General features: G+C 33.4%; 1 protein-coding gene across 1 annotated transcript in view; it reads left to right on the forward strand.

Moving 5' to 3' along the window:
* The window catches only part of spz3 (Spaetzle domain-containing protein 3), a 56,404-nt gene that overhangs the window by 16,727 nt on the left and 21,726 nt on the right, over positions 1-17,951 (forward strand). Inside the window, exon 2 of the mRNA XM_077444370.1 lies at positions 6,319-7,239. Coding sequence (XP_077300496.1) covers positions 6,519-7,239 — 721 coding nt within the window. The 5' untranslated portion in view covers positions 6,319-6,518. The remainder of the gene's footprint in view (positions 1-6,318; positions 7,240-17,951) is intronic.

Raw genomic sequence — 17,951 nt, forward strand, 5'->3', positions numbered from 1 at the left:
AAGTAAAGCGACGTCAACATTGTGTACGAACGACGATCGTCAGGAGATGAGGATGTCGAAAACGAAAGCTTTCACCGGCTGCTTTCAAGATTTTCGACGGCCACTATGTAGAAAACGACGAGTGTGAGTCGTGTCGTGTCACACTTTTTCGTATTAGAAATTGACGCGTCAAGACCGCGTGTGTGACGCAAAAATTGGATGATGGCGTAACCATAAGGCGCATGACGTCTCTCACATGCAAAACGTGACTCGGCTACGATCGACTTTCTACAAAAATGGAATATTTATGTACATATATTCAAGCCCGACACTTATTCATACAAAACCTTAAAAACCACAAATACACACCGCACATTTTCGCGGAAACGAAAATTCAAATAGTAGATATGCACATAATATACTATGTACATACTATCACCTTCGAGTATTCTCTGAAACGGACGGGGTCACTGTGAGTGTCTCATCTAAGTTCGACCTTCGATTAATCGAAGGATGCGAAAATGTATAACGTTCAAGGTATGCATTCAATTTTATTCATATACATATGTATGTTTGTATACTATCATAGTTTCAATGCCCTATTTAATCTGACTGTCTGAGAAATGCCAATGTAGGTTTCAAATTATCTTTTACTTAAAAGTGGGCATTCACATAGAGATAAAGGTGCAAACATGCCTCTGTCTGTTTGCACCTTTATCACGTGCTTATTTTAAAGGTTTTATATTGGTTTAATAGTTTTGCACATACAAAAACGCCAGTGCACCTAATCTGGGTCTACGTGACGAGCCAGAATGTTAAATTACAGAAAACACAAATATCGGAAGGCAAAGATCGAAAATCGAAAGATCTTAAGTCGAAAGATCAAAAAAAAGGGTGCATGGTAAACGGTACATACTCACGTACATACTCACTTAATTTGCGCGAGCAGGGTACAACAGAAACAAGAGGAACAGGCTTTTCCTCCCGGATTCTGCGCGCGCACATTAATACGGGAGGAAAAGCCTGTTCCTCTTGTTTCTGTTGTACCCTGCTCGCGCAAATTAAGTGAGTATGTACGTGAGTATGTACCGTTTACCATGCACTTTTTTTTTTGATCTTTCGACTTAAGATCTTTCGATTTTCGATCTTTGCCTTCCGATATTTGTGTTTTCTGTAATTTAACATTCTGGATCGTCACGGAGACCGACCTAATCTATGCCGTAGTGATCTTTGGCAAAACTCACACCCGGAAGAGTTCATGGCGATATTTTATCCGGGTTAGCTACAAATCGTTGCAAACGACGCGGCTGCATGCATACATGCAGCGAAATCCGCGACTGTTTAAGCATGTACGAAAGACGAGATATTCATTAAGTTGCGCAGATGACATTTCGATGTGCATTATTAAAATTGAGTTGGATCTTTCTGACAAATTTAAAAAGGCAAAAGCCGAGACAAAAGTATGAAATGAGCATGCAGCCGCGTCGTTTGCAGCGATTTGTAGCGGAGCGATTTTATCCTTGTATTAACACAGGTTAGACAATGATCGATAGCGGTGATTCCCATATTTAAAGAAATGTAAGAGAAATTTGTCGAAATAATAAGATCGTACGAATTAAAAATGACATGAAGTGCCACACTTTTCAATGTGATCGAATACTAGCTAATACAGATATATAACACACTATCAAAAAAGGCACACATGTTCGTATATACATATGTACATATGTATACGTTGATATTATATTTAAATCGCCATGAAATTCGAAAGATATCTCAACGTGTTTGTACAAATGTGATCGTTATAAAGGAAATGTAAAGGCATAGACACCGAGAGAAAATTCGAACCGGGGGAAAAATTTAAATTTAATAAAATAGTAATTGTGTGATTAATAAGCACATATAAATACTTGACTCTTTTTTTGGCAAATTTTGTCGAAGAATTCGTCACCGCTGGGCAAACGGGAATGTGTAGACTTCACTTACTATTTCGGGGCGAGCCCTTAAAAGTATCCGAGTCCCGGGAATTTGTACCATTCCCCCCCCCCCCCTCTCCTTTGAAATAATAGGATCGTATGAATTAGCAATGATATGAAGATTTGTAGTATCTCATGAAAACATTAAGATTTAAAATAAACAATAAGTTTGGTCGTCACATGTCAAAAACGTATAAATTCAAGATGTTATATATTATATCCATAGTCGCAGTGGTGTCACCCTAATGGTTTCCATGGGTTTCCGGAAACCCGTTGTTAAAAATCAAAAATTTCCGGAAACCAGTTATTTAATCTAAAAATCCACATAATTTTTGTCAAAAATTATACAAATCTTGGAAATTTAATGAACTTTCATGCTTTGAACGAAAAAAAAATAATTTAATTCAAAAAAATTTGGAAACCCGTTGTCCCAAAGTTGGGGTGACACCACTCATTTTAAATACCCAGTTCTGCATGGAATATAGCCCAGTATTGACGACCATAAGACTTTCTTATGAAAAATAGATTAAATAATAAAAATAAAACGCTACTTCATATAATACATATAAACAATTGGATATGGAATCATTAAAACAAAAATGATATTTATACAGTTTAGGAACAAACGTGCATATTTGTATGTACATATGTATACATACTGGATGGTTAGATACTGACATTAAATTACAAATATAAATTTATGTAGTGAATATAACGAGGTCACGATCTTTCTAGGAAACTAACTAGCTGTGAGGTATATACATAGGTAGTACCGTTTAGAAAAGACATTTGCCAAAAAATTGGGTTTGGCCAAATCAAGGTGAACGTTCACGTGTAGGTAAGATAGATAAACATCTATCGTAAGTATCTATAAAAAAAATGTACAAATTTCACGCAAACTTAGCTTGTCTTGGGGGGTTCGAATAATTCACATGTCATTGACCAGCTCGTTAATGACAATCAAACGTGTCTCTAAATGTCATGTGAATTCCACATGTGATCGAACCGAAAACGACAGTTTCGATCGAAACACACAAAAATAAATAAAAAAAACGTGTACAATATGTAAAATTCGTCAATAAAGTTTGCGGTCGATTTCGCAAATTCGGAAAAAAATACACGTAGTGAACTAAAAGTATACATTTGTTTATTTAATTTCGATAAAAAAATCTAAAACGATATAAACATGATTGAATGATAGCCGATCCTTCAATTTTGATGGATGCAATTTGCATTAGCATTTTGTTTGCATTATATATTATATTAGACATCAAAGATATAAAGATACATCTATTATACGCCAAATAACAGTAGTTATTAATTTTTTTTAATCAAATGTCTACAATGATTTTGGGATAATTTTATAATTATTACAATGTATAGAGAATTTAAAAAAAATCAACAAGGTATAATAATAATTTAATTCATAATTCCATTTGAAATAACTATATATGAGCCGTTATATGTAATTGAAAGTAGCATAAGTCCACTTTTCTTCATTTAGGGAAATATTTCGCAAAACAATAAATATAATGTTTTGCGCTTAACAATATTTAAAAATACTGGTGCCTTTTTTCCGATTTCTGGACATATCGAAGTAAACAGAAATAGTGTTTTTGGAACTGAAAATAGGTATTCCGCTACTTTCAAATATATCGGCTCGTATGTATAAGTACACGTATAACTACATATGTACATATATGAGGTTACATTTCATCATCATCATTTACAGCCATTCGCCATCCACTTCTGGATAAATGCATCTCCAACACGCTTACAGTTTTCTCAGCTTTGGGCAACCTCATCCATCTAATTCCACACATTTTCCTAATTTCATCCACCCATCTCCCCTTACACCTTGATCTTGACTTCCTTCCACCATTTTACATTTACATTTATACCATCACATCGTCACCTTTTACATTGGCATCATTCAAGCACTTATTTCAGCAATCTATCGTCCGTTCTTCCAGCTACGTTACCCACCCACTGCCATGTCTTTTCTCTCACCATTATTAATTTAAGAAATCGAAATACTTTCATAACTTATCAATGCTTTAAATTTTAAATTCATACAAAACAAACTTGCAAATTTTTCATACCAGATTTTCGACCAATAATAAATAAATATTTTACATCAAACCAACAAACAAAATATCAAAAACCGAAAAAAATTAAACCGCATTGCGAAATCGAAAAGGTTACATACAACCGTCGTCGAAAGGATACAATTAAAAAATATTTAATCGCTATGTATATATAAAAATTTAATCTTCGATCTGATCTTGACATTTCAACGCGTTTCGTGCCTTTTTCCATAACTAATTTTTATTTCATATAAATAAATATCAGAGAATTCTCTGATATGAAAACGGAGAGAAACCATTCGTTTCGCTTTACCAAAAAAAAATTACCCATGCATTTACACCGACACGACCACTACAAAGCCACACATAACCTTGACCCTCGAAACAATAAAATCGAACAGTCGCCAAAAATCTGTTCCGCAACTGAAAAAAAATTGGAAAAACCCTCACCAAAGCGCGTAAATATAACACGTGTAAAATAATCTACAATTACCAACAAACTACATACATCCAAATGTACAATATGATATACATACTCACAGTGAAGATAAGTGAAGAAATTTAATTTATTGCAGTTCGTGTTTAGCACACCTTGATCGCCATTCATCGACGCTTTCTTCCAGGAATTGTAAATGACAAAACCGCGGTCCGATTACACAAGTTACGACCTTGTTATGCCTGGTACACCTTTCGCCAGCCAGTAAGTAACGGGCGTAACTTACGTTTCAGCGAACGTCTTCTACACGTGCAAAATGTATGTGTGTGTGTGTGTGTGTGTGTGTGCCGACGAATTTTCCGCGACGGACCGACAGACGGACATTTGCATACTCCACGTTACATAATTTTACGATACGAATACGAATCGGCGTGGAATGTAGTTACGTAGCATCATCACTAACCTAAAATTCTATATTTTACTACAAGCTTATTCTAATGTGAAAACCTATCAAACACGACACGAATTTGTGTGTACTTATTTTTTATATTTAAATTTTACAATCTAAAATGTACTAAGATAAGTTCCCAACGGAAAACAATTTAATTTATATACATACATACATACATATTACATATGTACCTACATTTGAAATAATAAAAACACATTTACAAAACTTTTAATATTCACATAATAAGAATCAAATCGCTTAGAAAACGAATGTGCCTATCAATTTTATAATGCATATTACAATGAAAGATTATACAATAAATAAGATAAGGTGAAAAATAAAAAATATCGTAAATAAAAGAGAAATTTTATTCATTGCAACATTAATACACTAATTTCAATTTTTCAATAACAATTTCGACGCGCTGATTTTCCAATCATTGTATTAATTTTTCAGAATTTAAATATGCATTCAGTCTTCTAATTTCTTTAAAAATACAATTGTTTATTTTAATGTCCGGTATTTCTTTAGATAAAAACACAAGAGTCAATAATATGTCCAATATAAAATGCCATAAAGTCAAAAAACACCATTGAAAACTGTTATTTCCCGTGGTGTTTGTGTAAGACTATTATTCGATATATACTGAAAACATGTTTGGAAAAAATTCTGCACTGCTTTAATAAACTTTTCCGTTATGCCCGGAGTCTGGCAATTTTCTTTATATATATGTAAAAAGTAAAAAAAATTTAAAATTTAATTAAAATTTTTGATAGTCATTCAAAATAAGACTAAAATAACTTCTGTAGCTTAAATGTATTCATCTTCAATCTTTTGAATCGTTTTCTGAAAAATACATCATGTTTAAAACACATTAATATCTCACATATTTCATTATTGAAACATGATTCCAGGATTTTAATAATAGACACTTATCGACGAAGGACAGAATTTACAATAAAAGGACTGTCCTCTCTAAAGGAGGACGATTGGTCACCTTAGTAAAGAGGACACGTTCATAATTGACTAATGCTATTAGTATGAATAAATAATACTATGTATGAGATCAAAAACGAATAAAACGAAAAATCTTGAGTGGTCACCATAGCAACAAATTACAATGCCAATGAACATTTTTAGTGTTATTAAAGTCCTTAAAATACTACTTTCAATATTAATAAAAATGACAGGCATGCTCTACATTCGTTAAAATAATTTCACAAATCTTTTAATTGGACGATGCAACATTCACTATATGCAAGTTTACGAAAACCGCCAAAGTCAATAAAGAACAACCACTTGTTATCATAAAAAGATTTCAATTTTACCAAAACGACTTACTTAATTTACACTAGTGATCTTATTTATTTTATTTTTTTTATTTTTCAGATAGTTAAACGCGAGTGAAATTGAGCCGGGAGATGAGAGTTGAAACAAAAACGTCACTATCACGCAGCAGGAATCGTTCGAAAATGTCCATACGACGGTAGCCGGCGCCTAGTGCCAAGTTACACCATAGTTCCTATACCAATTAGTGCTTTTTTTTTTTGTAATATTGTGAAATGCTGGTGATACCAAAATCGTGACCCATGACGTCGTCAACGGGCACATCGTTGTTTAAAACTTACCTGTTGGTGGCTTTCGTTTGCTGCGAGCTAACGATGGCACTTTCCAACTACAGCCTACCGTTCGGAGCCAGTGCCCCCTACCTGCAGCAGGCGCCCTTCGGGCCTACGCCCCAATTGGGGCCCCCACATCCGTCCCCCTTCGCTCCAGCACCGGGTCGAACTCCCTACAGCCCTCCCACATACCTACCACCAGACAACTACCGAGAATCGGGATACAGCGAAAGGACGGGAAGCTACTACGGAAACTACCAAGAAACGACAAAGCACACAGCAGACAGAAGTGGCAGCAGTGTCACCAGTGAATATTTTGGTAGCAGAACTAAACAGGAAGCCTCGAGAAAAGCAGGCGATTTTAGAACGTACGACAATAGAGAGCAGCAGCAGCAGCAGCAGCAACAGCAGCAGCAGCAGCAGCAACAACAGCAGCAGCAACAACCGCAGCAGCCGCAGCAGCAACCCCCACAACAACAACAACAACAGCCCCAACAGCAACAACAACAACCGCAGCAACCCCAACAGCAACAACAACAACAACAGCCCCAAAACTACCCAGGAAGACCGGCTGGTTTTACTCACGTCCAAGGTGGACAGAGTGGACAGGGTGGTAAAGCTCAACTGCATGCTGTGCTAGATTATGATGATGATTATTACGAAGATGATACGGATACTACCCAGACTGATGGTGAGTTTATTTATTTCGATTTTACATATGTACTCTAATTTACAACATTTAAATTAGTTATCATTGTATTAAAAAGCTATCGGATCCGTTCCTCTACTTTCGGTGTAAGTAATGAGCAAGACCAAGACAAGCCCATATTGAACGATTGTACAATCATGGCTTTGGAATGGTATGTCCCTTGTGTATGTAGATTATGTAAGTTCACTTTATCACTGCGTAGACAAGGCCGGTGATTAAAAAATAAATCGGTTAATTTTAAGCGCTACTTGCTACGCCGCCGTGTTATACGTAAATTAATCACCTTTCGTGCTACCACAATAAAGAACGCAATGCGGAATTGTTGTCTTGTCAAAATTGATAAATCTAAACGTTTGCAATAAATTAATAGTGGTAGATATCTCCTTTGCTTAATTGATTTTCTTAATTAAAAATTAATACTTTATGTTTCGAAAAAAATCAATTATCAACATACTACTATATTGATTAATTATTTAAACATTTAGCATTTGCCGACGCACACAAGGGCCAAATACCCGATTCCTTAGAAAAAAATATTTTATTGAACTTTTAATAAGGAAATTAATGAAAAAGCTAATTTATTTATTTGATTATTCATTTGCTTCAATTTATTTTACTTTTGCATTCAAAATTTTAAGTCGATTTATCAAGGCAGATTTTTTCATATTTTCTAATAATACATTTAGTTTTTAAACTTCATTTAAGCTTGGTTTTAAGAAAAATATTTTTTTATAGATTTGCTTCATTATTCTCCCTACTAAAGAAACTATAAGATCAAAAACCGCAAAAATCCACAGTATTTTTTATTCGGCAAGATAAATCAATAACCAAATGACTTTTTTTTTATATATTATCTTAGCTATCAAGCTAATTTTAATTAAAAATACATCTTGACTTGTCCTAAAATCACAGACATGTAAGGATATTCATCATATCGTAAGGTAGAACTTTAACCTAACATATGTAAGGTGGTAACTCTGTATGTAAGGTAGAACTTTAAAAATAAAATTCACCTATTTTTTAACACGTCAACTTTAAATAATTTAATACAATATATTGAAAATAATAAAATTCCTTTAATATTAAAAAATAATAACATAACCTATGTATAGGTGATAAAGCCACATTCAAATAATTCTACTTAAATAAAAAAGTAGAAAAAAGACAATAGATGTTTTTATGGGAGCGGGTATTCAACTATCGATTTCAATAAATAATAGTGCTTTTTAACTTCAATTTTTGATCAACAACCACGTCTATGTACGAGTACACACCACTTAATTTTCCTCACTTGATTCGTTCAAGACAAAATGTTATGAATCTGCATAATATATAGCTGACTTTGACTATGACTTTCTCAGATAATTCAGTTCCTGATTAATCCGATCCCAATAAATCAAAAGTGTACAAAACAAGCATATTTCATATGTATGTATTTATTTTATAGTTCATATTTGATTTATTTAATGTCATTTTTTACGAAGCGTTTGTTTTTTATTTCACATATTATATTTATTTAAACTAGAAACTAAAAAAACTTGTCACAATCATGTAATTTCAATTTTAGAAAAAATTACACAATTTTTTTAACTAATCGAGGGAAAGTTCTGTAGCAGGGTTAAAAAAGTATCAATACTCTGTCTATGTATTTCTAGATAAGTAAATAACAACACTTTTTCTTAAAGAGTAAAAAAAATCGATTCTGAGAAAACTGCTCATAGCATAATTCGTACAACACGAGTGTGTATGTGTGTGTGTAGTGACACTGAGGAAGGCCATCACTTACCGGTCAACCAACCGGTTACAGTGATGTCTCAATAGTTTGTTTAGCCATTTTACTTTACATGGTACATATCATCGAGCAACATGGGACACCCGCCCCCGCACGCTTCGCACAATTTCTCCGGCTGCTCTTTTATGGAGCTTCACACACACCCACTCGCCGATCTTTTTTATTTATTTGTTTATTTCTACTAATATTATTATTTAAATATTATCATAATGCCGTGTGCGCGCGTATGCTTTCTCCTTGCGATTTCCTCGCTTTTTCGTCAGTTTTTTTCTGTCGTACTCCGCGTTCAAATTTGGCCATTTGGCGATATTTTCGCGCGCTAACCGGATGCGAGTGTTGGGTAATGTTTGGTCGTTCGTATGCAAATCGACGACAATTAATGTAATATCACCGAATGTGGCGAATTTCGCGCGGCGAAATTTTTCACTACATGCTTTTTGTGCAAGGAATTTAACGATGTGAAAACAGACATAAACTTGTAAAAGGAATAATTTTTTTTATATTTCATATTTTTATATAGAAATGGGGTCGATTCTTTACATATATGTACATATGTATGTGCATAGATAGTGTTTATCAACATGTCCAGTGTACTCAATGAAACATGGAATGCTGTATGCTCGGCATAACGAGGAGAAATAGGAAACGGAATACGTGGGTGAGAATTATTCCGAGGGTAGTGGATATAGTGGAGAGAATGAAAATATTGAAATGACAATGGGCGAGTTATGTATGTACGTACATAGCTACCAGAATCGACGAAAGATAGACAAAAGAAGTGCTTGAATCAGAGAAATGTTATAATAATAGAAGCGGCTTTAGGCGTCATATTGTTGTCAGGTCAGAGTAGTCCACGAACCTTTTTTAATAATTTCCGCGGCAGTCGTGTTTGATATTTGGTATTCGATGTATGTCTGATAAACATTTCTCTGTTTGTTCATATTACTCGTAAGATGGGCAAGTGCATCGTTAAAAGTCGCACAATGCATTCGAAAACTCACAATAAACAACATGGAATAAATTTTTATAAGTAAATGAATCATTTTAGTAACATATTATTCAATTAACATCATAGTTTTACAGTTTGTCAAAATGTCATGGCGACCGCCGGCATTCTACATACGCTTTCAGGGATGGCACCAGAGAAATGTAAAAATTATTTTTTAAATAAATGTAAAAACATTTCTTTTGGCGGCGCCGAATACTCAATTATATTAATAATCAATTATTTAAGTTTAATTAATATAAACATCGTTAATTTTATATTATACATATTTTTGTTGAAAGTATATATTACACGCTAATTTAAGAGTTCCCAAAGACAGACACAAAAAAGTGGATAAAAAAAAAATCCGCCAATAAACGAATTGGCTACCAACACCCAACACCACCATATGCTCAAATTGCAAATAAATCTATATCAAAATAAAACACGTATCTACATATATTCTATTATCAAAAAGGACTTTTATTTATGTAGTGAATATACGATGATCCTGATTATATTCCGTGCGTGTAGTATTATTGTACGTGTAGTATTATTGTGTAATATTATTGTACTATTGTACGTGTAGTATTATTGTATGGAAAGGGAACGAGTATTATTTTCTGACACTGGCTATTTGTCGGAAAAGGTACTTCTATTATTGTTAAATTTCTCTTACTAGAATGATAAAAGGTGAAAGGATGGCCGCAAGGAAGATAGTTAGATAAAATTAGGAAAATGTGTGGGGTGAGATAGAAGAGAGTTGTGCAAAACCGAGACGAATAGAAGCGTGTTGATGTAGATGATGGTGATGATATATGTATGTACATAATATAATATTTCGCTTTAAATTGTTTTTTTTTTTTAATAAATGAATTATCAGTAGTTGTATTTTATATACAATAGTTGGAACTATTATGAAAACAAAATTAAATGACCTTCGGAACCAATATCGATCTTCACTATAATACATACATACATATATTACAGTTTTATTTATGTATTCAGAAAATTGAAACCGTCACTATAAATAAGACTTATCTACATATACATATATAAAAATGCATTTTCAATTCGACCAATCAATTATTTTGTACATAAAATAAAAAAATCTGTAGTTCGAATTTCCGTTACTTCGTACTACGTACATATATATGTAGATGAAGTATTTAAAGTATGTTACTACGTACATAGATACAGTAATACATATATAATGAGAAATATAGAATAAATGGTACATACCAAAAATCACCAGTAGATTCATAATTCCACCATTTTAATTTGAACATAATTCACTTGTTTTATTTTAATTTATTGTAATTACTAACAGATATTATTTTCATTCGAGTTTATTCAACGCGGTCGAAATGACGTACACACACGTGCTTGAAAAATTCAAAATCATCACCGAAAATAGTCACCGCTAATCAATCACCGCACTCGAACCGATCTCGAAGCACAAGATTAGTCGCGAAATTTAAATGCAAATCGAACGATATGTCTAGACATGAATGCGATGGATTATTGTAGCAGATTCGCGAACGTACCAGTGCGAGACGTCCAATGCACTTAATTGTAAGTATGCACCAATTATTTGAAATTTGTGAAACTTCGATTTGATCGATTCGCCTTAGCGTAGGTAATTTTTCAATTGTATCGCGATATTTTTTTACGCATGATAATTCGATTGTTTTTTTTTTTTGTAATGTAATTTTCAAATTTTAATTGAAATTATTATTTAAATTCAGCGTTTTAATTATAAACTTTTAATGTGAAATTAGTGTAAACATCTTCATCGATTAATATGAACAGGTGTTCAATCTGTTATCAATAGAAATATTGTTTTCGTCGAAAATATTACCATCGAGATTTTTATCGATGAATGCGTTTTTGTTTTTTAGAAAATGTATATTTTAAAAATAGTTCGAATATATCGAATCCTACTGTTTAGTTTTAAGATTTTTTAGAAATATTAAATCAACTGGAAGTGGCACGTTCTGTTTTTTCTTTGTTTTTTATTTCATTTTAACACTGTTGAATAAATGGAGCTTAAGGGCGAAATCACACTGATATACGTGATATATGTTTTTTTTTAGATTCTTTTAAACATGTGAAAAAACGCAGCACCCCAAGCCCATATACATATGTACATGGTACATGGTACACAGTCCCAAAAATCACCACCTGGAGTGTTTTCGGTGATATTTTATCCTTGTATTTATCCTTACTTGGCAGTGATCGATAGCGGTGAATCCCATATTTGAAGAAATGTAGGAGCAACTTGTTGGTTGCATATTATGGATATGCATACACGTGTGACCTTCCAAATATATGCATTCTGCACGTGCAACTACATCCGAATTCGGTTTGGGGAACACCCACTGTTTACGGTCACAGCGAGAGGGCAAGGACACGTGACGTCCCATACCACTCAGTGTGTTTTCGCCTTAAGCTTATTTATACATACATATGTATATGTTAGTCCATGTGTACATTTCGTTCGTTCATGAGCATAATAGTTTGTTCATACACGAACAATCTGTCCATTTATAGTGTACACAAAATAAGAAATTGATAAACGAACCAGTTTGTTCACGCACATACTATTTATTAGACATAAGTTTAATTATTCGCAATTGGATTAATGTCCCATCCTCTATGTATGCTTAACCTGGGTTGCAATATTTTAAAAATGACAGAAAGCGGGCATTATAGTATTGATTTTCACATCTCAAAATTTTTGATAGCTCAAAGGTTTTGATAGCTCAAAGTTTTGACAGCTAAAAGCTTCAAGCCACGCCTGGTGAGTCTAATTGAAGATAGCTTTTGACTGTTGGCATTTAAACTAAAACAAATGTACGAACTAAAATTAGTTCATGTACGAACAAACTAATATTTACATGAAAAAATCGGAGTGAAAATTTGGACTGTAACAAATGCATATGTAAATCAAATTTTATTTAAAATGTTTCTGGAAACAGTACATTTAGTCTGAAGTTTTCAGATTTTTCAGGTGTTTCGCAAATTTTGTTGATACTTACTGATTTTTTCATCTATAAATTTTAAGCTAAGATTACGTAATATAATAAATTTGGAGATTATCCACCAACCGAAAATAATTTTCTCTTTTATAGTTTAAAGTATTTTATGCATGAGTTTCACTCTCACGTGACAGCACCTATGATATTGGTTTCATGTTTTTGATAATCTTATATACCTAAAATATATATTATATACTTCAATAGATAAAGTTATATCTACATAGATTAAACAACTGGGTTCAATGATGCCCAAAATAAGAGCCCAGCTCTTATTTTGTACAATCTCAATGATTATTGTATAACTAATATGCGAACTTACTCATTCTCAAAAAACTTGTTAGAATGGTCCTAGATATTGGACATTACTAAGGCTCTTGCTATCCTTCAGCTTTCTTTAGTCTACCAAATTGAACGAGGGAGTGGTTCACTTACGTAAAATGCCTCCGGACATACATACATATGTATGTACATATTATATTTGGCCTTCACGACTTCTGAAGTTGGCCATTGTGCTAAAACGACTGAAATTGGACCAATTTGACGCAAACCAGACAAGCAACCAGGTGCGGTCACATGTGCGAATGTCAAGATTTTTTTTTCTTCACAGCTCTTTCAAGGTAAAGCAAAAGGCATGCATAGTTACGTAGGAGGCGACTTGTTCAGGATCGACGACTTCAGAGGGTCTGCGCAACCTGTATTCAAACCGTAGATATGACAATATGGATTGAATGTTTATTATAATAATACAAGAAAAAGAAACAGTCACCTGCACTCGTTCGTGTCGTGTCGTACATATATTTAAATAATAAATCGCCATAAATAAAGATTAAACGGTTTCAATTTTAATGTCGTCTGGTTTTAACCATGTTTGTGACATCATGGTATACTACATAACCCTGTAGGTATGTTGAATTATATGCTCATCTAAAATTCGCGTCACTTTCGAACGCGTCTCTGTGATGTACGATGTCGTGAACAAGTTTCGAAATTCGATTATAGATTTTTTTTTTCGGCTAGCCCATTCGTCTCTATCGTCTCTATAGTAAACAAATTACGATTTAAATTATATAGATATTTAATTTTTTGATACAACCGACGATTCAATAAGTAATTTTACCCTGAAAATATTCCGATTATGATGTAAAATCTAGTAAGTATTTTTTCGTTGTAAATTCTAACAGGATAAATTCAGCCTCCACAAAACTAGGAATGTTTCTGAAAAATACTGCCGTTTTTTCAATATTGTATTCTCATTTTATTTCGTAATAGTGAGTCACTTTTTTTTCCGATTGGTCACTATTAGTGACCAATCGGAAGAAAGTTCATAAGTATGCATATATGTACATATATGTAATATCTTATTCAGACATTCTTACAGTTAATTTCGATTTTCTAGATATCGTCATTCACCATCCACTTCTGGACGATGGCCTCTCCAGCAAGCTTCCATTCGTCTCTGTTTTGGGCAACTCTCATCCATCTCATCGCACACATTTTTTCTAATTTTATCCACCCATCTCCCATGTGGCCTTTCTTGCACCCTTTTACATTCTATCGGGTACCATTCGAGTACTTATTTTGTCCATCTATCGTCCGTTCTTTCAGCTACGTGACCCGTCCACTGCCATTTCAATATCTTTACTCTCATCGTTATTCATGTAAGAAATTTAAACACTTTCAAAAATTTGTGCTAAAGATTTATCATAACAGATTTTCGAACAATAACACATCATACATTCTCTCGGGTACAATTCTAGCACCACTTTTGTCCACTTTTCATCCATTCTTCTACATTGCTACGTATCTCGCCCATTGCTATTTCAATCTCTTTGCTCTCTCCACTATATCAAATACCTTTATCATACTTCTCACCCTCGTATTCCGTTTTCTATCTCTCCTCGTTATGCTGAGCATATGTACATCTTTCCGTATTTCATTGAGTGCATTGGACTTAATTTCTTAATATATTAAAGGTGTTTTATATAGATATATATATATATATATATATATATATATATATGTTTTTAGACAAATTTTCATATTAATTTACTCATATTTACTTGCACAAGCATCAGAAATAACTGATCTAACAATGATCAGGGTGATAGGCCAACCGTTTAACCAGTGACCTTAGCGTGAAAAAGCACTGCTGTGTTCACAGAATTCACAGAATCTTCCACAACTCGCGGTGAGATCACTCGGATAGATTTTGTGGGTTTTGCAGTTGAAAAACTTTTTTTTATATATTAGATACAAATATATAGTTGCGTCACTACCATTTTCGATCCGGAAGCCGAAGAAGCGTCGTCGTCTTCGTTCGAAAGAAATGTTATTTTTTTATATATACATATTTTTACAGTATTATTATTCTCGTAGTGCCTTAGCAATTAATTAAAATATTTTGAGATGATAAGGAACTGGTGATTTATTATACTGACTAACATAACTCAAGCTGCTCATTAACGCAACGCTCAAGGACGGGTCGTTATTTCTTTAGATAAAATTGTATTTAATATAAATTGTTGTAGGGGTTGTTAATTTCGAATGATTCGGACAGGAAGTTAACCAGTGAAAAATTCATGTATATTTGGTGATAAAGTTCATTGCGATGTTTAAACTATTGATCATCTTCTGAGGTGGTTGTGCAAACAAACTATGTAAAATTTGAATTTTTAAGTGTTTATAAAACACTGCAATTTCGAGTGCCGAATCTTGATTACACTCGAAAGTCCTTATGATATTTTATTCCTACTGTGTTTTTTTTCTATACCAATTTATTTTTATACGCTTACATAGGTTGATCGTTAATATAATAAAGTTCACTATAAAGCTAATTTCCTACTTGTTCATATAAATTTAATGGCATTTTCGGCACATTCATATATGTATGTATATTGACCTTGATAGGTCATTGTATTTGTTGTTGACATGTCCTTCACTTACCACTCCAATTTCGATGGAAAAGTACAAACAGTGGTTTAATTTCTTGCACCTACATACATACATACATATTTATGTTCATATGAGCCGTTATAATTGAAAGTGGCGTAAGTACATGTTTCTTCATTTCGATAAATATCTCGCAAAATATCAAATTTAATGTTTTGCGTTTACAATATTTAAAAATACTGGTGACTTGTAATACGTTTATGCTTCTTTTCCGAGATTCTGGACATATCGAATATAACAATTTGTGAATTACATAAGTCAAACAGAAATAGTGTTTTTGGAACTGAAAATTGGACTTCTGCTACTTTCAAATACAACGACTCAATTGTCGTTGGAACCTACAATGAAATGCTACAGATCAGTACAATAACTCTGGCTTATTCTAAAATTTGTTTTTTACATATTACATGTGAATAAATTGATCTTATTTAACTACATATACCATTCATCAATCTGAATTTTAAAAAAATTGCTCCTAATGACATTTCGTTCAACACTGGTTTTGTTTTTATAAAAAAAAATACCCACAGTGAGCTTTGGCTTTTACGATTGACGGGGTCTATACCTACGCTACAATGGCTACGGAAGTGTTACATATTCAATATACAGGGCGACTACCTACTATTGTTCCGAGACGAAATAAATATTACATCCAACGTATTTCTGTAACATTTATAACTGGTTGAATTCGTACCTTAACCGGTGGGCGTTCATTCGCGATCGCCTGGCAGCCGGTCTCGCAAATAAATCAGTGTATCAATGCGAACAACACGTGAACACCGAGTTTTAATTATTTCCTATCTACTCGAACCACACCCAAGTATACATACATATATCCATGTAACAAACGAAAAAACAAAATCAAAACCGCGCCGAATTCAAGGTGAGAAGTGTTTCCATTTTGACGACGAGATCAGTCAGTCTGGGGCGAAACGGTTTAATTCCCTTTCGGACCGATTGATTTTGAACCAATTTCTTCTTTCCGGTCGCTTTCCTCGTGTCTAAGGGTCGTGACTTTCCCATCTTCTAATTTCCATAATGCGCCCCGTCATGGGCTCCTCCAACCCTGTCGACAAACGTTTTCCCAGTGGCAGCCCTGACCTGGTCATGCCATCTTGTTGGAGATTTTCCTCTTTCTCTGCTTCCTTCAACGCTTCCCAAAACGACCGATATTTCCAGGTTGTCCTGGTCTCTCCTCGGGATGTGTCCAAAGAACTGGAGGATACGCCTAATGCATATGGAAGACAGCCCATCACCAACCCTCAGCTCTTGCAGGGTTGTAGTATTGGTTCTTCTCGCTGTCCAGGGGATTCTAAACATCCAATTAACCAATTTAGACGATATCAAATTAAATCGACGGACATATTATACAATTTCCACGAATACTAATTATGTATATTAAATTTAAATAATGCTTATTAAAATTTTGATTATTATACATATTGTAATTTTTCCCCATATTTAATTTGTGACTTTTAAGTTATTGTATAGTATAATACTTATTTATTTATGAATACTCGGGAAAGGGAATATATCCGATGGAACCAAGAGGTTTTTTAATACAAAAAATACGAATAAGATTTTTAAAAAATCGAAAAGAAATATAAAGCACAAGTAGCAAAAAAGCTCAAAATGGAGGAAAATGAAATAAAAAATAAACAATTAAAAAAAAGAAAAAAAAATACCAAAGAATAACCTGAAAAGGAAAAAGAACTACAAAATCTCATTAACTTTCATTAATCAGTTTATTTCCAAAACCACTTGTTAAAATATCAATGGACACAACACTAGTATTTAGAAATACATATGTATAATCGCATTGTTAATTATGAACACTGGGTTTTTATTATTTTTGTTTTTAAATGCTTTTTCACAATATGTACATCTTCTATTATAACAGCTACTGATCCAGTGATTATTATTTTAA

Source organism: Arctopsyche grandis, chromosome 13 (genome assembly GCF_051622035.1).
Source record: "Arctopsyche grandis isolate Sample6627 chromosome 13, ASM5162203v2, whole genome shotgun sequence".
Classification (NCBI taxonomy): domain Eukaryota; kingdom Metazoa; phylum Arthropoda; class Insecta; order Trichoptera; family Hydropsychidae; genus Arctopsyche; species Arctopsyche grandis.